At 44.0% G+C, this 23,650-nt stretch overlaps 1 protein-coding gene across 2 annotated transcripts in view; it reads right to left on the bottom strand.

Moving 5' to 3' along the window:
* Positions 1-22,861, bottom strand: part of LOC309818672 (protein farnesyltransferase subunit beta) — an 84,580-nt gene extending 61,719 nt beyond the window's left edge. For both annotated transcript variants that reach the window (XM_082648503.1, XM_082648502.1), the window contains exons 1-2: positions 22,656-22,861; positions 1,214-1,278 (exon numbers count right to left, since the gene is read on the bottom strand). In XM_082648503.1, coding sequence (XP_082504629.1) covers positions 1,214-1,278; positions 22,656-22,799 — 209 coding nt within the window. In that variant the 5' untranslated portion in view covers positions 22,800-22,861. The remainder of the gene's footprint in view (positions 1-1,213; positions 1,279-22,655) is intronic.
* Between the last annotated feature and the right edge of the window lie 789 nt (positions 22,862-23,650).

Below are 23,650 nucleotides of genomic sequence, written 5' to 3' on the forward strand. Positions count from 1 at the left end.
TTAGGTTAGCAGTTTGGAAGAAGACTCCTCTGGTTAGTTGATGCTTTCCTTTTCTGCTCTAGGGAAGAAAGATGAAGAGAACTCTTCCACCTGTCTTTCCATTTTTCCAACTGTTTTCTGCCTTGGCTAATCAGAATATTTTAACTAAATTTCTTCTCATGGAAATAAGGGCAAAATGGAATGGTGGCAAAAAAAGACACCAAGTTAACTCAGGCTAGAAATATTTGTAATGGTCCAGTAAGCAGAAGTACCCAGAGACTGACTTGCCAGGAGTTAGTGTGTTAGGAGGCCTCAGGAAATTGGGAGACATGATAAAGGAGGTCAGGCTGGACCTCAGACCCTTCAGCTTCCCATCCAGAGAGAATCAGCCAGCGGCCCAACTAGGCTACGTCCAGAGACTGTCAAGGAAAAGTGCTATAACATTAAGATAAAACAATGACCAAACACAATTTGGACTACTGATCAGGAAAGATAACACAGGACAGTTTCAGAGAAGCAATCTGTGATTAGAAGAGAAATGCTAATAAATGAAATAACCTTATGAAATTCTAGTGTGATACATTACAAAATTGGGAGAAAAAAGAGAAAATGAAGGTTCAAATTAATAAGTTTCTGCTTATAATCCTCCTTTTGGAATTTCTGACATCAAAGAGCTCAGAAGGCTTCAACTTACTAAGCACCAAGGAAAACAAAAGGCATTTTATTTCTCACTTGAAATGTCGCCCTTGGGAATCTGCTGCACAATCACCAGTAAAGGCCAGGCTGGGAGAAGCTCAAACTTCTCACATTTTCCCAGTCAAGTCATAATATACATCAAAGGAATCCATCCTTTGCCATCCCCCTGGACTCTACATCTGTTTCAAAGTGTTATATGAAAAGCTTGAGAGTTCTGAACATCAGCACAGCAGATCAGAACTAAGCTTCAAGATCATGAACTTCCTCTCTCCACCTTCAGAGCTCAGAGTTCAGGCCCTGAGGGCATCCCCATGTAACAGCTGATGGCTCAGTTCAAGTGAGCAGCTCCTCTAGACAGTATTCTAATAGTGGTAGGAGCTGGGGTCAGGAGCACCTCCAGGGAGCCACAAGGTCAGGGAACACCAGCCTCACAGCAGACTCATCCCCTGAGGTTGGACAAGCTCAAGGAGGAAAGAAGAAAGGCTCCCATGGGAGATGGTATTTCCCGGATCCCCTCAAACACTTAACCACAGCTTACCTTGGTACAAGGTGGTTGAACTTGTAAGAACTGAAGACCTCTTGGATCTTTTCTTCTACTTTTGCCTGGTAAGGATGCAGGAGATGGGAGAGAGAAAACAAATACAGATGAGACCTTTATCCACTTTATGTTCCTACTGCCACAAATGCCTACCAGCTAGAGTTCCTTGGTGTGACTTTGTACCTCACAGCATAACAAGACTGCATTCAGGGGCTCTGCAGGATGACAGGCTTGGGACAAGGACAGAAAGAGAAAGAATGCCCTGTACCACATTAGCATCACAACCGACTTCTCCAGAAAACTAATCCATGGTATCCAAACTAATGGCGATTCTGGAGTTTGGCACCCTGGCACCAGTTACTCAGGGAGCAGGTGAAGATGGACCCCTTTTGCTTGAAAGACCTGTTCTTGCCTGCTCTATGAAGTTGTTTAGGTGTTCGTTAACCGGCCATTCTCAAATATGCAATTAATTTCTGCCAAGGGTCCTACTTCTTATTGTCAGATTTAATGGTTTAAATATAGATTGAACAGTATTAAAATCCCCAAAGGGATTTACAAGAATATCAATCATGGAAACACCAAAGAAATAGCACACCTGGTCATTGGACCTGTGTCACACACCAGACTCCACAGTCCCATAAAACAAAGAATCTCGGAAAGTCAGGTCACAAAGGAATGAGATGACCTGTCTCCTCTGAAGATCACACCATGATGTAGTCAGACAGCACAGATTCTGTAAGGAAAGGGTACGGCAGTGCAGGAGGGGGCTGGTCAACGGGATACAGGGTTTCACCTTCACGGCCATCCCTGCTTTGTGGTGAGGCAAGTCCTTGCTGAGATTTCAAGATATATAATAATGTCCTCTCTGGGAAATATCAAAAATGCATTATTTGTTTCTGAAACACCTGAGTTAGAGCTTCCAGTCCCTTTGACAAGCTTCCAAAAATCACGATGAGGGGAGCAGTGATGTGAGTCAGCTAAAATGGCAGTCCATCTAAAATTCATTTATATTTGGTTTTAGGATATGCTTTGGTATTTGCCTTTGAACATGAGTTTCAGGGATTACCTGGCCAAGAATTTATAATACTTCAAAAAACAGACTGAAGTCACTGTGAGAATTCGACTCAGAAGAAGTAAGAAAGTTCTCCCAGACCCCTCACGATGCTTTCTCCATGCCAGACACTGATGTGGGACTAATACAAAGCACCAGCCTAAATGAAACACAGACTGCATTTTTCAGTCGTGCCTTCCTTGGCTATACGTTGAAAGGGATAAAAAAAAAAAAAAATACGAGAAACATATGTCAGGAAGATCATGAAATAAAAATATTTGCCTACCAGGTTTGGACACACAGTTTTTCTGGGCAGGAGCGTGCTGTTTCCCCCTTTGCCTGCCAAAGCAGTAAAGCTATTCTTTCTACTTCACCCGAAACTCTATCTCCAAGATTCGATTCAGCCCCAGCGCACAGAGGTCGAGTTTTCGGCATCACTAGGAGTGGAATCGCTGGATCATTATGATAACTTTATGTTTAATCATTTGAGGAACTGCCAGACTGTTTTCCAGAGCAGTTGTACCATTTTATATTCCCATCAGCAGTATATGAGAGCTCCAATTTCTTCACATCCTCAGCAACACATTATTATCTATGTTTCTGATCATAGCCATCCTAGTGTGTGTCAAGTAGTATTTCACTAGTTGTTTTTTTTTAAATAAATTTATTTTATTTTTGGCTGCGTTGGGTCTTCGTTGCTGCGTGTGGGCTTCTCCCTAGTTGCAGCGAGCGGGGGCTACTCTTCATTACGGTGCATGGGCTTCTCACTGTGGTGGCTTCTCTTGTTGTGGAACACGGGCTCTAGGCATGCGGGCTTCAGTAGTTGCAGCACGTGGGCTCAGTAGTTGTGGCTCGCGGGTTTAGCTGCTCCGTAGCATGTGGGATTTTCCCAGACCACGGCTCGAACCTGTGTCCCCTGCATTGGCAGGTGGATTCTTAACCACTGGGCCACCAGGGAAGCCCTCACTATAGTTTTGATTGCCTTTCCCTGATGACTAATGATGTTGAGCATCTTTTTACAGGCTTATTGGCCATTTGTAGATATTCTTTGGAGAAATGTCTATTCAGGTCTTTGTTCGTTTTTTAACGTGGGTTGTCTTTTTATTAATGAATTGTAATAAGTCCTTATATATTCTATCAATAGATACAAGTTGCTTGTCATATTCCCATTCTGTGGGTTGTCTCTAGGAACTAGTGTATTTTTTAATAGAAAAAGATCACTTCAGAGCACAAAGTATGATTTTTAGAGTACAACTTTTAAAATAATACTAGCAATAAACCTGTATTTTTTTTGACAAAGAGTAATGGATTAATATACAAATTTAAAACTAGTCATCTGAGGATAAGAAAATGAAAGTCATCCCCAAAATATAACATCCTTTTTTGCCTCTCCTTCTCCACATACAGTCTGCTAGTGTGATATAAATCGTAGTAATTTTGTCACTGGGAAGATGTAAGCATTCTTTGAATGTTCTGATTTGCATAGTGGAAGGAAAGGAAGAAAGCTAGTTGTATACAGAAGAGTTAACACAGCAGGCCTGAGACTACCATCCTTAGAAAGGCCTACTTGAAAGGTAGACCCTGGCTGGAGTCTGGGAGCCTGGATCTCCGGAGGGCTCTCACCATTCCCAGAACTGATAAGACAGGCTCACTAAGCCTAAACGGTGTAAACAACGTGGTTTATGGTGAACAGCTATCTTCCTTCTGGGAGTCTGGAATTATGCTAGAAAGAGGGTGCCTATGTGACCAGCCCCAGTAAAAACCATGAGCGCCCAGTCTCTAATGAGCTTCCCTGGTAGCTCTGCGTGTGTGGTCACAGTTCAATGCTGGAGAAATTAAACACGTCCCCTGTGACTCCACTGGGAGAGAACTCCTGGAAGCGTGTGCCTCGCTTCCTGCAGACTTCAGCCCACGAGCCTTTTCCCTTGGCTGATTTTGTTCCGTAGCCTGTTGTTGTAATAAATCATAACCATGAGGACAGCTATATGCTGAGTTCTCTGAATCTTCGTGTAAGCAGATAAGGTAGAGGGTCCCCGGAGAAAGAAAATCAGTCATGGCTTTCTTGACATAAGAGAGGCCATTTTGGCCTAAGCCATTCTGGGATCTAAGCCTGGCCACAATGCTTGCCCTTTAATAGGTCTTAGAAATCAATGATCTTAAGAGAAGAAAGAATGCAGATGCTGACTGTTATCAGGCAAGAGAAATAACAATAGCGAAGATAATATATTAGTTATAAAGACTCCCAGTTCTCTTTCAATGGTAAAGAGTAGCCTGAAGCCTCAACCACCAGATGTACTGGAACCTAAGGGCTGATGATGCTGACCTTTTCTGAACTTCTGACTTCAATCAACTAAAGCTTGGACTCTGTTGACCACCCAAGCCCCATCATGAATATGCATGTGCCCTTAGCTTAAAACTTCCCCAATTTTGCTGTTGGGAGAGACACTGCTTTGGGAAAGACCCCCAGTGTTCTCCTTACTTGCTGCAAGGAATAAATCCTTCCTTCTCCCCATCTTTGGCTCCATTGTGTCTTTTGGCTCAACACTCACCAAGAGGCAAACCAGTTTTCAGGTAACACTAGCAGTGAATCAGTGAACCTAGGAGTGGTCTTGGGGACCTCCAAAACATGAGGAGAATTAAAAATTTAGCCTTTGGGACAGAATTAAGAGAAGCAGTCACAACAATTGCATCATGTCTATGAAGCAAGATCTATAGTTAAATTCCTTTTTAAAATTTTATCAAAATTCTCACTTTAAATATAGGAGAACTGGGGGTAACTATTAAAAAACAAAGTTACCTAAGTCATGAAGAACTCTAACACTACACAGCTCTCAAATCAGAATTAGGAAGGGAGGAAGGGAGGGAGGGAGGGAGGGAGGGAGGGAGGGAGGGAGGGAGGGAGGAAGGAAGGAAGGAAGGAAGGAAGGAAGGAAGGAAGGAAGGAAGGAAGGAAGGAAGGAGGGATTGGCTTCAACATAGGGATGCTAAAGCATGTCTGCTTTCCCTGGCCTTTCATTTTATCTTGAATTTCCATGTTTCCTTTCCATCCCAAAGGAAGGGACCCTTCTGTTTTAGTTAATTTCTCTTTTCTGCATGAGAGCTCCCACAGGCAAGGCAGCTATCAACTGAGTACAATACAAAGGGTTATTAACAGCCCTACAATAGCAGACAATTTTCTCTTGCATAAACAGCAAAAAGCCCATAGGTTCATTTCCCTTGAGCACAAAGCACACAGTTTGTGACCATGTTAATGAAAGTGATATGGCTCTCTTGGGAGGAGGATGACATCCTAAAGCATCTGTTCGGTTTCAGGAACATTGCTACATGAAATGTTATAAGAAATGCCATCAGAACTAGTCACCAAAAAATTCAGTCCCAAGGGATTAGCTCTTCAAAAATTTTAAACAGCCTGAAATAAAGGAAGCTTGATTGGCTCCTGATTCAAAACACACACCAAAAAGATATAAAAAGAATCTTGAGACAATTGGGGAAATTTAAAAATAAATTGGAGGGAATTCCCTGGTGGTGCAGTGGTTAGGACTCCGTGCTTTCACTGCCGAGGGCCAGAATTCAATCCCTGGTCAGGGAACTAAGATATCACAAGCCACATGGCTTGGCCAAAAACAAAACAAAACAAAAAAATAAAACATAAAAAATAAATTGGATATTAAATGATATTATACAATTACTTTTAATTTTCTTAGGTGTGATATTATTGCCCTGATGTAAAAGAACATTATTCTTAAGAGACGCATGCTTTATTATTTAGGGGTAAAGTGTCATAATATCTTCATCTTACTTTCAAAGATTCGGGGAAAAAAAAACAGTCATATACATATATACACGTGTGTACATACACACACATATAAACATACACACACACCCCCCCAAAGGAAAAGTTGTGTCCATCACTGTGAAACAGGAGGGAAGGGGGCAGGGCACTACCCATGAAAGAATGACATAGCCCGAGGACATGACACAAACTGATTAGAACCAAATGGGTCCAAGATGGCAGACAAGTCAACTTCCACTAGACCTTGAGTCTCAGTATACACTCGCTGTAACACATCAGGAAGCTAAATGACACACCCACAGGCACCAAGACAGTTCTAAGACTGACCATAAGGATCAAAAAGTGGGCGGTGGGGCTTCCCTGGTGGCACAGTGGTTGAGAATCTGCCTGCTAATGCAGGGGACACAGGTTCGAGCCCTGGTCTGGGAGAATCCCACATGCCGCGGAGCAACTTGTCCCGTGAGCCACAACTACTGAGCCTGTGCGTCTGGAGCCTGTGCTCCACAACAAGAGAGGCCGCGATAGTGAGAGGCCCGCGCACCACGATGAAGAGTGGCCCCCGTTTGCCACAACTAGAGAAAGCCCTCGCACAGAAAAGAAGATGCAACCCAGCAAAAATAAATTAATTAATAAACTCCTACCCCCAACATCTTCTTTTAAAAAAAAAAAAGTGGGCGGTGGCCCAATTCCTAGAAATCCCCGCCCCTTCCCAAAATAGCTGAAATACTCCTGCCACTCATTAGCCTATGAAATTACCCAACCCTATAAAAACTGACAACCCCTTACCCTGGTGCCTTTCTCACCTTCTGAGATGGTCCACACTCTGTCTGTGGAGTGTGTTTCTCTCTAAATAAATCTACTTCTTTTTTTAAAAAAATAAATTTATTTATTTATTTATTATGTTTTGGCTGCGTTGGGTCTTTGTTGCTGTGCCCAGGGCTTTCTCTAGTTGTGGTAAGCAGGGGCGGAGCACAGGCTCTAGGCACGCGGGCTACAGTAGTTGTGGCACATGGGCTCTGTAGCTGTGGCTCGCGGGCCCTAGAGTGCAGGCTCAGTAGTTGTGGCACACAGGCTTAGTTGCTCCATGGCATATGGGATCTTCCCGGACCAGGGATTGAACCTGTGTCTCCTACATTGGCAGGTGGATCTTCAACCACTGCACCACCAGGGAAGTCCCTAAATCCACTTCTTACCTATCACTTTGTCTCTCACTGAATTCTTTCTGCGATGAGACATCAAGAACCTGAGCTTCATTAAGTCCTAAAACCAGGTGTGTGATCTCAGTTGGAAGAACCCTGGTTCTTCCTAATTCTGATTTGTGTGAACCCTGGTTTTGGCCAGGTTCAAGTCCCAGCCTCGTGGGTTCAAGTCCCAATCAGGTTTTTGGCCGGGTTCGAGTCCCGCCACGTGGGTTCAAGGCCCAATCTGAGGTGCATGGTTTCAGCTGGCAACCACGAAGGGATGGTGATAAGGTAAGAATGTTGAGAGTTAGGTTTTGGTCCTAAAGAGGCCCTTGTGATGCTGCGAGCCAGTATACTGGGGAGGACGCTCTGCCAGTGTCTGCTCATTTTTGAGCGGTAGGTCAGTCCTGTTGCTTGTGCACATGCAACAGCAGATCCAGGACAGAATTGTTAATCTCTATACTCATCTCCCTGACTCTGAGGTTTTTCTCCTACATTCTTGCATTCTTGTTCATTCCTACTCCATTTCTTTCTTTCTTCCACTAACCCCAGAAAACCTGTGTGACCACCAAGGTGTACTTTTTATTGCTTTTACTCCCCTCCCTCTGACCCTTACAAGTGCTGACCCTTTTTTTTTTTTTTTTTTTTGCCGTATGCGGGCCTCTCACTGTTGTGGCCTCTCCCACTGCGGAGCACAGGCTCCGATGCGCAGGCTCAGTGGCCATGGCCCACGAGCCCAGCCGCTCCATGGCATGTGGGATCTTCCCGGATCGGGGCACGAACCCGTGTCCCCTGCATCGGCAGGTGGACTCCCAACCACTGCGCCACCAGGGAAGCCCCATAAATGCTGACCCTTTATTCCCAACTTATAGCTAGACCAACTCCCACTCATTATCAACACCATTGGGGATGTCTTCTATGCTGTTTCTTTGTGACAACTTTTTGGGCACTAACACCTGGTTGGGAGACTACCCTGGAAGGGACAGCATCTAAAGTCATAAGTGCAAATCTTCACCAAATTGCACGGTGGATTTTACTTAAGAGTGGAGTTTTGGACAGCTCAGGAGCTTGTCTAAAATGGGTCAGGCTGCATTAATCCCAACCAATACCCCTCTGGGCCATATACTCTGGGATTGGGAAAGATTTGGACAACAGGAATTAAACGGAAAAAACTTAGTAGGTTATGTAATCAGGTTTGGCCGCAATATGAGTTAGGAAATTTAAAATTGAGTGAAGTACCCTGTGTTCAAATTTCCATGGCCTTGTATCTAGGCAATGGAACCCAAAAGGAATTTAAGGCATGTGTAGCTTGGAGGGATAACTCTAGGAAGTACACTGAGTACATTTTAACTGACCCACCCTACAGGGCCATGGATCCTGAAGGAACGTGGTTCCCTTCTCCCCTGAGGTACAGGCCCTTTTGGCTATGCATTTCATAGCCCAGTCTGACCCAGACATCAGGAGCAAAATTCAGAGAACAACTGCTGGTCCTCAGACTCTGATGAACAATTTGTTCCAATTGGCTTATTTGGTTTTCGGTAATAGGGATATGGTCGAAAAGGCTGAACGCACCCAGAGAAATATGCAAAAGGCCCAGATGACGGCAGTGGCTTTGTCCACTCAGAGACCACCAAAGGGGAAGTTGGCTTTTCTGGGCCAACCTGGCCCTGGCAGACCACAGGGTCCATGGGTAGCCATACAAGGCCAGTGTACCCTGTGTGGATACAACGGACTGGAGGGAGGATTGTGATCAATGTGCCCTTTGCAAACAGCCAGGGCATTGGAAGAGGGAATGCCCCATACGCCAGAGAGCGACGGTGGGGGGGTGGGGGGCTCAGTCATTGATGGTTTTGCAATCAGAAGACTGAAGGGGCCCAAGGCCGAAAGTGGCTCTGCCTAGAGATACCATCTACATAACTAATGTAGAGCCTTGGGTGGTCATTGATGTGGTGGGCCACATGACAGGATTTCTTAAAGACACTGGTGCAACCTTGGTCTTAACCCAAAGGATTGGAAACCTTAGCAGTCATAAGGAATACATAATGGAGCTGTTAGGGAAGAGACAGGGGCACACCTTCCTGGAACCCCTTTTGTGCAAGATCAATGGCCAGCTGTTTTTACATTCCTTCCTGTTTGTGCCTGACTGTCCCATCCCTTTAATGGGAAGAGATTTATTAACTAAGTTAGGGGCCACTCTGTTTCTTGAGGGGCAAGGGAACCACCCTCATCACCAAATGGTTCTAACAAAAAGCAACAAGGAACAGATAATCTGAAGCTAAAATAGAAGACTTAGTAGACCCTGGAATGTGGACTATCGAGGTTCTGGGCTTGGCCAAAGGTATCCAGCCAGTGGTTATTAAGTAAAAAGGGTTATATAGCGTCTAAATATAAGGTACACATTTCTTAAGCCTAGGGAAGATCCTCAAAATTGTTTGTAAATAGATTACCAAAACAGGAGGCCACTGGTCTGACTAAACTAACCATAGCTGATATTCAGAGCCTGATAGGAATTTTGGAAGAGGCCTTCTCCCCTAAGCTAAATGAGGAAAAGTAAAACTTTCCAACTTAAATGAATGGGTATGTCAGTCCTTCAATATCATTGAGGTAACCACCCAATTCTTTGAGAAAGAAAACAAGGCTGCCCTTGTTTTACAAATGTAGTCTTTACAGGACCAGAGGTGTGCCTCCCAAAATAATCCAAAACCCACCAATCCTTTTACCACTCGCCAAACCTTCCCTATTTATCTTAAGAGACTTGTAAGTGTTAAACAAAGGGGAAACAGTCATCCTAGGAGGAACTTGCCAGTATCTTTGAGATGCAAATGTCCTATCTGGTCTTCTCAGGAACCCTTATCTCTGCCATCTTTTTAAACGCAAATTTTAAAAAAGAGGGTAAAGTAATTTAGAACTTGACTTGTCAAGGATAAATAGAAATCCTAAGTGTCTTTTCTGTAAACACTAGTAAAAAGGGTTTAACCATCGACATAAGGTGACCTTGATTTGTTCCATCTGCCAGAAGCCCAATTTGAATCCAACCCCTTGTAACTGATAGGTTTTATGTTGTATCTGACTCAGGACTGAAATTTTGGAATGGGAACTATGAGGCCTCTGTGTTTGTTTGTGTGTTCATATGTATCTATATGTGTGTTGTGGGCGTGTGATATTGCCAAAAATGAATTCGTAAAAGAGCTCTACTTAACTGGCTAAAAAAAAAATTAAGTGTTTATATAAATACTCAGAAATAGAAAATAATCTGGCCAGAATGCATTTCAGGTTCATGTCATCTGAAAAATATTCAGTACTAAACTGATATCTGGTATTGAAGGTGGCTTAAGCTTGTTGGTTTGATTAACACAGACCTGTTAGTCATCAATGATCAATGTCAAGTATAATCCTTCTGTTGTACCTAGGTTTATGAGAGGTCAAATAAGACCTTTTTCTGTTACAACTTTGTCAACAAGTAACTCAATGTGAAAAAAACTTTTAAGAAAAGTAAGATATGTGTTTTTAGTAAAAGAAGGTGTGAAGAATGAAGAATACTGAAAAGAGTTATACATGATCAGGATTTTCTAAGACTGGATTAAATTTAGTTGGGTAAATGGATTTTGCTGGGAATGGGCTGGGACAAGACTGGATTTGGTATGTTTCTTTGCCTTTTAAGTGATCTGTATTTGTTTTTGAGATCTCCTGTAACTTTAGTTAGGGAATAAGTATTGTCTCACAGTGACCTATGATCTTATTTGACCAAGTGTTTTGAAACTTTTTGACAAGCTTCCCAAATGTCAAATTTTAATTGTTTCTTTTGATTTCCAGCTAACTTTGGGGTAGAGGGCCCCTGCGGTATCTCAGAGAGAAATATTTAACTAGGATTATTTCGTATGTTAAGTTAAATGTAATCATTCGTAACTCTGGCTATTATAACCACATTTCTTTATCGATTACACTGTTACCAGATGTTTAACCATGCCTTTTGTCATTTACTGATATTTTTGTACTCTGATGCTGTTACAAAAAGTGCTTCATCATCAAGGAGATTCACAGAAAGGCCTTGGAAGCAGTTACAACAGTTCCACACCAAGATGATGGCTATGCGAGGACTCCAGCCCATACTGACTTAGAACAAGGAGCTGTATTGCCCCCTGGGGCCCCTAGATCAGGCATCCAGAGATTTTTACTCCCTGACAGGCAGGGTGAAGCAGTTACAGAAGACGGACCATCGCCCTTCTGCTTCCCATAAGAATATGGGATAGGGGCTTCCCTGGTGGTGCAGTGGTTGAGAGTCCGCCTGCCGATGCAGGGGACACAGGTTCGTGCCCCGGTCCAGGAGGATCCCACATGCCACGGAGCGGCTGGGCCCGTAAGCCATGGCCGCTGAGCCTGCGCGTCCAGAGCCTGTGCTCCACAATAGGAGAGGCCACAACAGTGAGAGGCCACAACAGTGAGAGGCCCACGTACCGCAAAAAAAAAAAAAAAAAAAAATAGGAATACGGGATAAAATCTCTGAGGGGGGAATGAAACAGGAGGGAAGGGGGCAAGGCACTACCCATGAAAGAATGACATAGCCGGAGGACATGACATAAACTGATTAGAACCAAATGGGTCCAAGATGGCAGACAAGTCAACTTCCACTAGACCTTGAGTCTCAGTATACACTCATTGTAACACATCAGGAAGCTAAATGACACACCCACAGGCACCAAGACAGTTCTAAGACTGACCATAAGGATCAAAAAGTGGGCGGGGGCTTCCCTGGTGGTGCAGTGGTTAAGAATCCGCCTGCCAATGCAGGGGGCATGGGTTTGAGCCCTGGTCCGGGAAGATCCCACATGCCGCAGAGCAACTAGGCCCGTGCACCACAACTACTGAGCCTGTGCGTCACAGCTACTGAGCCTGTGAGCCGCAACTACTGAAGCCCGTGCGCCTAGAGCCTGTGCTCCACAACAAGAGAAGCCACCGCAATGAGAAGCCCAAGCACCACAATGAAGAGTAGCCCCGCTGCACGAAGATAACGCAGCCAACTATAAATAAATTGTTTTAAAAATTAGAAATCCCCGCCCCTCCCCCAAATAGCTGGAATACCCCTCCCACTCATCAGCCTATGAAATTACCCACCCCTATAAAAACTGACAACCCCTTACCCTGGTGCCACTCTGGCCTTCTGAGATGGCCCACCCTCTGTGGTTCTCTCTAAATAAATCCACTTCTTATCTATCACTTTCTCTCTCACTGAATTCTTTCTGTGATGAGACATCAAGAACCTGAGCTTCATTAAGTTCTGAAACCAGGTGTCTGATCTCAGTTGGAAGACTGTGGGTTTTGGCCAGGTTCAAGTCCCAGCCTCGTGGGCTGAAGTCCCAAACCGAGTTTTGGCTGGGTTTGAGTCCCAATCTGAGTTGCATGGTTTCAACTGGGTTATCTCCACCTTTGTCCTTTTTTTTTGTGGGGGGGGGGGGGTGCCAAGCTGCACGGCATGTGAGATCTTAGTTCCCCCGACCAGGGATGGAACCCATGTCCCCTGTGGTGGAAGCAAGAAGTCTTTAACCACTGGACCGCCAGGGAAGTCCCTCCACTTTTGTCCTTGACAAGACTATCTCACAATTTTGTACAGGTAGAATTTGCAGAAAACTGATAGTAATGCAAACAATTTCTGTCCACAGAAATACAAATTGTATCTAGTAAAATGGAAGTACTTGTAAATGCAAGTATAATGAATATCGCCCAGTTTTGCATCCATTTGCAAATTTACTTCAGCATCCCTATCTGACTTTAAAGGTGGTATGTTGAGTTCCTGTCTGAACTAGTTGTAATATCTTACTGGGTCCATGAGTCAACTAAAATCTTGGACATGTGTTCATTTTATATTTGTGTGAGTCGTGATTTTATCTTCTTTTAAAATTTATCCTTGAACAGTTTATATGGCGGAGCAGGGGGGATTAGGTGGAGGACAAACAGATACTGTCAATTTTTCTGTATATTTGACATTTTTTGTAATAAAAAGTTAGAGGAACCAAGATTCCATCACAACTTTATCTAGGTATAAGAAAGATTTTTGAAAAGTCAAATACATCTGCACACACACACACCAGTACTTTATATGTATAGTAGCTAAATAAAGGTTTAAACCAATTAGAGAGTGTTTCTGTCCATTTAAAAGCAAAATACTCTACAGTGTGACACCGGCAGAGACTTTCCTTGACCAAACTTTAGTCAGGCTCCTCTGAATCCTCCTCCCAACTAGGCCTTGACTTTTTTTTTTTTTTTTTTTTTTTTGTGGTACGTGGGCCTCTCACTGTTGTGGCCTCTCCCACTGCGGAGCACAGGCTCCGGACGGGCAGGCTCAGCGGCCATGGCTCACGGGCCCAGCCGCTCCGCGGCATGTGGGATCTTCCCAGACCGGGGCACGAACCCATGCCCCCTGCATCGGCAGGCGGACTCTCAACAACTGCTAGGCCTTGACTTTTATACTTTCATGTCCATCATCCTATCACCTATTTTTAGCAAGAATCCTGCTAAGTTGGTTTAGCCAGAATCCCTCATCCCCACTATCTGATCAGGTTCCTCATCCTCCACCATCCCCCAGTGATGTCTGACTACCTTGGCCTGCCTTCACAAGGAATCCTTTTAAATCAGTTTAGCCAGATTCCCCACCTACCTTTGATGATTCCTCTTACTAATTTACCATCCACCAACCCCCCACCTTGCTCCTTGGCTATAAATTCCCACCTTTCCTTGCTGTTTTCAGACTTGAGCCCAATCTCTCTTCCCTACTGCAAAACTCCAACATAGCAGTCCTCCTTGAACAAAGTCTTCCTTTAACAAGTGTCATGAATAACTTTTTCTTTAACAATACCTCTCCACACCCACCAGTAGAATGACTAAAGTTGAAAAGAGGGAAAACACCAAATGTTGGCAAGGATGTAGAGGAACCAGAGCCCTCACACATTGCTGATGAGAGTGTAACATGTCTGATCACTCTGGAAAAGGCCAGCAGTTTCGTTTAAAACTAAACATACACCTACCCTGTGATCCAACGATTCCACCTGTAGGTTTTTACCCATGAAAACACATGATCATAAAAAGACTTCTACGAGAATGTTTATAGCAGCATTATTCATTATATCCAAAATGTGGCAACAGCTCAGTTGTCCATCAATAGGAGGATGGATTAAAAAACCAGCAACAGCAACCATTAGATCAAGTAGCTCAGAGGCAGTTTACCTGCAACCAAGCTGATCTTGTTAAGTATGTAAACTCTCAGGTCATAGACGTATAGAATCAGAAACTACTGGGATGGGGCCCACCCAGAGGATTCTTTTTAACGAGTCCTCCAGAGGATTCTGATGCATGCTAATGTTTGATAGATCAAAGGTTTTTTTTTTTAGTAGTGGTAACAGTCACTGGATTTCAGCTCAGAGGCTGATGCTTGAGTTTGACATCAAATAGGACTTTCTTTTTTTTTTTTTTTTGCGGTACCCGGGCCTCTCACTGTTGTGGCCTCTCCTGTTGCGGAGCACAGGCTCCGGACGCGCAGGCCCAACGGCCATGGTTCACGGGCCCAGCCGCTCCACGGCATGTGGGATCTTCCCGGACCGGGGCACGAACCCATGTCCCCTGCATCGGCAGGCGGACTCTCAACCACTGTGCCACCAGGGAAGCCCAGGACTTTCTTAACTTATAATTATTGCTGGGTTTTTTTTACCGTGCTCACTACACTTTTCTTCTTCTTAATTAGCAAAGGATAAACGAAGGTGAGAAGGTAAAACATTCCTCTGAACAAATATCCTAATACTTTGAGTACAAAATTCAGAGGGAGGTCAGAGTTGACCTAGTCTCCTCAACCAGCTGGCAATCCTCTCTATCAAGGCTGAGATCCCTTATGAACCATGGGTTCTCAACCCTAGCTGCATATTAGAATTACCTGAGGAGCTTAAAAAATACTGATGCCTGGGTCCCACCCTCAAAGGTTCTGTTTTCATTGGTCTAGGGTACAACCCGGGGTGGTGGGCAAGACCAAAAGCTCCCCAGGTGATTCTAATGGTCAGCCAGGTTTGAGACCCACTGCCCTCACTGCCAATTCCCTTAAAAAAAAACCTTGTTTTAACATCAGGTGTTCCAGAAGTAACGAAGGAAAACTAAGTTTAAATCATAAACCAAAATGAACACTAGAAAAAAGTTCCCAATGGCCTACAGATCCACAGGCTATGTTATCAGCAGTAACCTGCCTCATTCAAAGGACAGGTGCTTGTCATCACTGTGCTATAATAGTCAACAATCCTCCTCTAACAGCATTTTCCATTAAAGAATTCCTAAAAGCCCATGCATATATGAAAACTTGGTTTAAGGCACAGATGGGAAAATCTAACATCAAAGGAAAAAACATGGACAGTAAGTGTTGCTAGTGTAAAAATTACTTCCTATCTCTGATCCTAAAAATAATAAATAAATTCCAGGTTGATTAAATTTGAACATGAAAAACTTGAGTCAAGTCATTAAAACAGCAATATAGGAGAATATCTTTATATTCTTCGGATAAAGATTTCTTCAAAAAGCCCAAACTATAAGGAAAAGGACAAAGAAGAACATAAATATAAGCAAGGTTAAAGGCAAACAAGAGCCTAGGGGAAGATATTTGGAACATATGTAAAAGACACTATTTTTCCCAAATTAAGACCGCTGACCACCAACAATATCAAGTCTTAGAGAGGATGTGGACAAACTAGATCTCCAGTACACCACTAACTAGTGCTTAAATTACTAGAGTCACTATGGAGGGCAACATGGCAGCAGGTAATAACACTGAAAAGGCACAGACCCTACAACCCAGCAATTCTAACTCTCCAGTAGAGACATACCTAGAAAACCCTTGCTTGCCCTCCCAAGCCTCTTTATAACATAACTTAGTCCTAACAGTACATCTCTCACTTTTCCAGTCATGAGGCACTTGATCACTTAGGATATGGCGAAAGGGGAACACAAGAGTTCAGAGGTAAGTCTACTAGTTTGTCAGAAGCTTACCCCTGCTCCTGACGGGGCACAGGCTAGGTGTTGCTACGTACAGAATGGTTTTGCATTTGCCGAAGTAAGATTATACATATTGAGGAGTCCTAGAATATGCCATCCCAAAACATGCCTCGTTGGCATATGGATTATTTTGAGCTAAAGGCCCTTGATAACCAGGAGGTGAAGGAAAAGCTCTAAAAACAGGGCATTACGTTTCCTTTTGTGAAAATGTCTCCCTCTCCACACCAGGAGGTGGAGGACTCCAAACAACTCTTATCTAGGGAGAAGGCACGGACTTGAATCTGAATAACAAACCTTACTAAACAACTCTTGTTTACCATACTTTTCCTGGACTTAGGGGAAACATAAGTTGTCTCCCCAACCCAGAAGCCCCAAACCCTTTTCTTTGTTTTAGCCTAAAACGGCATATAAACTCAAGTTCTAACTACCCCTTTGGGTGACTCATCGATAGGTGCTCCCATGTGTACTCAACAATGCACATGTTAATAAATTTCTGTTTATTTTTCTCTTGTTAATCTGTCTTTGGTCAGTCTAATTTCCAGGGCCCCAGCTAGAGAACCTCAGCCGGGTAGAGGAAAAGGTTTTTTCCTCCCCTACTATATATTTATGTGGATGTATATGCACATGTATCTTTATATAATATAAACTAATAAATATATATTTGTGTGTGTGTATAGTCTGTGTACATGCCATAAACTAGTATGTATATTACTTTGTGGTTTTCAACGATGGAGGGATTATGTGAGAATCTAGGGGTCAGAGATGAAGTGAATGCACCCACGTCCCCAAGACTTAGATGCCATGGCAACATAGATGCAGATCTAACCATCTGCCTGCATTCTTGACAGCTCTGTTTAAAACATAGCTCCTGGAATTCTTCTAGAAATCCAATCGGAAGCACAGAATAATATCCATTCATAGCTGAGTGGTAAAAAACAACAAATGCATTTAGAATTTTCTCTTTCACAGCTTCTATCTAAAGCAAATCTCGTGATGCACCAACTTTCGTACCATAGACCTTCCCTTCGCCCTACATTTCCCCCTCTCTCCCAGAGGAGGACCCTTCCAGAAAGCAGATTTGCTGCCTGAGACTCATGCTAATGCTGAAGATGTGGTAAAAGAATCATTAATAGATTAACTATAAGAAAAGGATTCTTCCTAAAAAAAAATTATCCCTCAGAAAACACAAGTCACCTTATAAGAAATCCTTACAAAGTAACTCTTGCTGTGGGGAGTTCTTTCAGTTCCTTATTTTGAATACAAAGTACGAGTTGGGGTTGACACATCATCCTGAAACAACCTCAGTCAAGGTCTGGTGTTGGCTGCCTACAGAAGTCAGCTGATGGTATCAATGAAACGAGACAAATTAAACACAGATTTAATTCCTGGGGATATGAACTCACACTTGCACGTGCAAACTGCCACTGTAAACCCTTTTAAAGATCACTTTAAAAGTTAATAAAGTGTTTAAGTTGCGATGATCAAAGATATGCACCAACTGGACACACTGTAAAAGAATTAGAATTGTAATTTGTGATAAAATATTCAATATCTTCCCCATATTTAAAAGAGATGTATCTCAAAAAACTGGAAGTGTGGTCTGCAAAATCATATTCACTGATCCAGAGTATAGCTCCAGTGATGATAAAAACACAAAGGTCAAAGATGGATGTGAAGAGTTTGAAGACAAATGTTTTATGAATTTATGAGGAGGAGAAAGAACAATATTTCTAAATTAGTGTGATTTTATAAAGTATGTGATTTTAAGTAGGCACAGGTACCTAAATTTAAAATGCAAATCGTGTAAACAAGCCTTTGGTTTGTTTCCCTACATACCTAATAGTATGTGTATTCTCAAGTTGACCAAAAAACACTTTAGGGGACTTTTTAATAGGGAAAATGGGGAAATTTTGATATTTGCACTTTCTAATAGTTGGGCAACATGGTATATGCTGAATTTCAATAAGATAAAATTGATTCACATAGCTAGCCTACTGACCACTTAACAAGCAGAGCTCTGGTCCCACCTATCAGAAGCATAAAAATCTAGTTAGTGTGACTATATTTAGGGACTTGCTCCACCTCTGTTTAATAATCTTTCAGATACTAGAACTTGAAACAAGTCAACAGCAGGAGCTCGGGATTCATTCCTGGATCCCTAATGTTCCCTCCTTCAGGATCTGCAGTGGTGCAATGCCCGTCACTTGCAGCCAGCTCTTTAGCCTGGCTCTCCATCCTGTCCCCACCCGCCACCAGCACTCCCTCGTCATCAGGGCAGCCCCACCCATCCAGCTGACCTAATTCCCTACCACAGCCAACCTGGTCTTTCCCTCGTAACGGCTCCTCCCACTGGCATGGCTGCCGCCCCAACTCCATCCTTTACAGCCTAACCCGAGTCCCACATCCTCCATGAAGTTGTCCTGACCGCCTCACCCCACAACAGATCGGCTTCCACTCCCTGAAATCCTCATGCAATGCAGTCATAATTTAGCACTTCATTGCATGCTCTGCTGAGTCATTCTGTGATTGCTTCCGGCATATTCTTCTCTTTTTTTTTTCCCCTCTAAGAGAAAAGAATTTTGACTGAGACAAATAATTCTTCTAGATTCCCCTCGGAGTTGACTGGCACTTGACTGAATGTCGTCTAATGACATCATGCCATTTCAAATGGAGAATGTTTCTGCCCCTGTTCAAGGGCAGTCTAAAGGGAAAACAAAAGTAGTACCTTCAGTAACAACTGTTGTTGGCAAACCTGCTACCTCTGAGATTGTACCGGTATTACCCTACCGGCCTGAATCACAGAGCATTTGCAATGGGGTGACTGCAGGTGGCACAGAAAAGGAAGACAATCGCTAATAATACAACCACATCTTGCTTTCTGGAGTCATAAAAGGTTCTCCGAGCATCAAATTCATCAGCTTGTCAAGAAATAAAACAGCCTGTCACAACAGAGACCTTCAAAAGATACCCAGAATCTCACCACTGCTCATTACCTCTACTACCACAGCCCTGAGCGAAGCTGCCATCATGTGTCACCTGCAGTACTGCAACAGCCACTAACTGGTTTCCCTGCACCCACGCTGGCCTCCTCACAATCTACTCTCAACAGCGACCTAAATGAGCCTGCTGAAATGCTCAACAGATTGTGTCAAAACCCTTCAATCATAGATCAGTCTGACTCCTGGTAGGAAACAGATGGCACATTCAAAGTGGGTGATTTGAGGAGAGTTCATATCATAACACAGGGGCTAGCAACACAAGGGTACTTCATCCCCTTCTAGACCTGAAATGTGAAGAGAAGGGGTAGAGAGGGAGACAGAGAGCTCCACGGAGAAGGCACTTAATTGGAGATGTGACCTTAAGTCTAGAGACACTCCCACCCACACAATCCTGCGGGGAAGGGAATATATACGCCAATCTCATCCTTCTCCCTCACTCTCATCCCCTATCAATACTCCCCATGGGCAAATGCAAACAGAAGGCAGAAAGCAAGGTTGCCTGTCAGTGCAGGTCCACCTCCTGGGGCACATCTACAGAGCAGGGTAGAAAAGGGTAGAGTGAATCTGGGGAGGTAAATGGAAGCTATTCAGCCGAATGGCTTCCCATCTCAATCAGTGTATCTGAAAGTACGAGATCCAACCTTATCTCCTGTTCTGTTTGCTAACCTCTCTACTCAGTAGCTCTCCACTCACCAGGCACACCCCGCCTCAGGTCCTTTGTACTTGCTGCCTTCTCTGCCCAGAATGCTTTTCCCCCAGATACACACATGGCTTGTCCCCTCACCTACTTCAGCTCTCAGCTAAAACGTTACATCAGCAGAGGTTTCCTTTACCACCTTATATAAAAACCTCCCTTGCTCCTATCCCACCCATGCCTGGCACATCTATCTCCCTTATCTCGCTTTATTTTTCTCCACAGCACTTCTCTCTAACGTTAGATAGACAGATGGATGGATAGATATTTTTTTCTCCTTTTTAATTGACTGCGTCTCTGGCCTAGAACAAAAGTTTCATAAAGGCGTCCACTTGGCCTCTTTTGTTCACTCCCTTATACCCAGTGTCTAGAACAGTGCCTGGCACAAAGGAGGCACTCACGTATTTGTTGCATGAATGAAAATGAATGAATGGAACAGAAGAACCCACAGCTAAGGACTCTTTCCACTGTTCAGAGGTTTCACTCCTACTATCAAATCATTGTTAAGCAAATAAATAGGCTCCTGATAATCAGACAGGAAGCAGGTGACAAGCATTTTTTATTGGCAATGGCACAAAATTGAGTGCTGTCAGCAAACCCCTAAGAATAAGTGGAATCTTCAGTCAGAACCAAAGGAATAACAGCAGTGTCTTCTGTAAACAACTCCTAGCAAGGTTGTTTCTTCTTATGACTATATCATCATTAACCTACCAACCTAGTCCTTCTATAAGACTCAGTCTTCTCATCTGTAAAATGTGTAAGGATTGAATGACACAATGTATGGAGAGCATTTATTGGGTATGGAACCCAATAAATGGACACTATAATGATTATTAAAACATTGAGGAAGCCATGAGAATGAGATACCATGTTATCTTCCTATGATCTGGAACAGTTTATCCTAGACTTTTAAAACGTGAGCTGGAATAATGACACGGAAAAGAAGTATAAGATGCTTTGCTATCCACCACACATTTGGGCCTAGATCTGAAAGACATCCTACAGTACCAGTGCTCCATATCAGAACCTAGTTTCCACACCTGGCCCAGACCTTGGCCAACCCTTTTGCAGGCCAGTACCTTGTTGCATCCATTTCTGCATCGCTCATTATATCTAAGCACTTAGAACATAAGTGCTGCTTTGTCCCTCATAGGAACTAAGCAGGGCATGTGACTGCAAAAATAGTGTAAGCAAAAGAGAAAGAGCAGATCAGTAAAGCTCCTGGCGATGCTCCTGTTTTTGACTTACCCCTCTAACCATGGAAGTCTCTGTGCTGGTCCGCAAATTAGACCAAATTCTGATTCCCTTTTCTCCACTAACATTTTATCTATCCACAGCCTCATCTGCTGGGTCAATTCAGTTAACTACGCAAAAGGTGACCCCATAGTCTTAGGTCAGATAAAAAGAAAAAGGCTTGACCTGAATCCACTCAACAATCCATCACTTAGGAATACTGCAAAGATCCTGTAGTAGCTTTTTCATTGATGGGAGATTTCTTTGCAATTTTTTGCAGAAGATTTCTGTAGAAGGACACACTGGTGGGCTAACTAACCTGGGAAGCTAGATTCAAAAGGTAAGTTTCCTTTCTACCCTAAAACCCATGAAACTTAAATCTCCAGTTAAAATATTCCCTCTGCTACTATGTGTATACGTGTGTATTCAAGCCCTTGCTTTTATTATTTTAGTCATAAATATACAATATAATAATTATCATTACTAATTTTTGCCAAAACTGAGGCTTCCAACCTCAGGCATGAAAATCAAAGCAGGTCCCTCCAAGATTAAGCCTAGGGATTGATCTTACTAAGAGATCTTATTTTAGTAAGCAGCCTGATGCTTACTTGTTAGTGCTAAAAAAAATCATTCTGATCACTTCTCCTAGTGACAGATGGGTAACCATTTCCACAGTAACTAACTTGGGACCAATTCCAATTGAGGAACGAGAAGAAAAACAAAACTATAATTCACTACTCATTCCGCAAACACGTTTCAAAGTGATAGGTCCCATCTACTTCGAGGCCTCAGTGAATGGCAAGTAGTACAAAATTCACACTCTTATTACAGCACTTCCCAAACTGTGCTGTTTTTCTCTCTGTCTTCCCCAACCACGCTCCTGATCAGGGGCTGTTTTATTTCTTTGCATTTCCATTGTTCGACATTGTGACCAACGCACTGCTGGTGCTCAAATGATTGAATGGCTACTAAAATGTCCCCCCACGAGGCAGGCGTCAAACCTGGCACTGTGGGTCATAAATTAAACATCATGGAATGGCATGACCGCAGTCTGGCCACTTCTTTTCCCCTCTATGTCCCAAAACTATAAGCAGGGTGGGGAATGTGCATTATCCATACGAGAACCTCCCGATGTCTGGCAAAATGGAGTGGGCTGTCCGACCCACCCGGGCTGCTTCAGTCCTCCAGGAACAGAACAAGATTCTCTCCGTTTCCTAAGGCAGAGGGGGCCCAGGTACTGTCCTCTCCCTCCAACCTTGACAACGACCCCTCCCCAACCGGCCCCACAAGCACTCCACTCTCCAGCCCAAGCCTGGGCGCCGGGAGCCTCCCAGAGGTGGGGGGGGGCGCCGCGGAGCACTGTGGGAGCTGTAGTTCCCGGGTGGGTTCCGCACCCCGGCGGCCCTGAGGACCAGACTCCCGCTCCCAGAAGCCCCCGCGCGGGCGCCTCGCCCAGTCAAGCCAGCTCACCTGTTCCGTGGACGTGACTGTTTCTACCGAGTCGTCCTGCAACCGCTCCCGCGCGTGCTCGGGCCTCAGACTGTACAGCGGCTCTGACCAGACAGGGGAGGAAGATGGAGGGCAACAGTAGGTGAAGGAACTCGGAGAAGCCATGCTCTGGAAAGCAGCAGGCGGTGTATAGGACTCAGCTTCGTCAAAGAACAACGCGCCTTGAAACTCTAGCGGGCTAAGGCGCTACGGAGAGCGGGTAGAGTCAAAAGATTTTGAACGCGAATCGCTCCTGCCGCCTACACAACCTCAGGGAGTGAGTTGCTGGAATGCTGCCGCCCCCCATTGGGCAGAGGAGCTGCTGCAAGAGGCTCAGTTTCCTGGCGCGCAAGGAAGGATGTGTACATCTGAATTTCATTTCCCACACACACACCTTTTCAACATTCTGCTCATTCTCACTTACTTATGTCAGTAGTTCACAGTTTCGGGTGCCCAAGAACCCAATGAGGGTAACTTTTTTTTTTTTTTTTTTTTTTGCGGTACGCAGGCCTCTCACTGTTGTGGCCTCTCCCGTTGCGGAGCACAGGCTCCGGGCGCGCAGGCATGGCTCACGGGCCTAGCCGCTCCGCGGCATGTGGAATCTTCCCGGACCGGGGCGCGAACCCATGTCCCCTGCATCGGCAGGCGGACCGTCAACCACTGCACCACCAGGGAAGCCCGTGGGTAACTTTTAAAAAGGCATTTCTGACAGCTCTCCTGATTGCCTCAGTCATACTATTATGAACAGAATTATTGCACACCTTTGGGTACATGACAGCCGCCCAAGAGAAGCCAGCAGCTTCTCCACAAAGGAATTGCCACCTCAGTAGTCAGTGATGGAGGGAAGTGGCACTGCAATTCTCTCCTATCAATTTGGGGGTTACAGTGCAGTAGCAGGAACTAAAACTCAGTAGAAGGGACAAGTGTAAGTGAAACAACCAAGAAAGTATTCACTCATTTATTCAGCAATTTTTTTT

Source organism: Grampus griseus (genome assembly GCF_964374135.1).
Source record: "Grampus griseus genome assembly, chromosome: 2".
Taxonomy (NCBI): domain Eukaryota; kingdom Metazoa; phylum Chordata; class Mammalia; order Artiodactyla; family Delphinidae; genus Grampus; species Grampus griseus.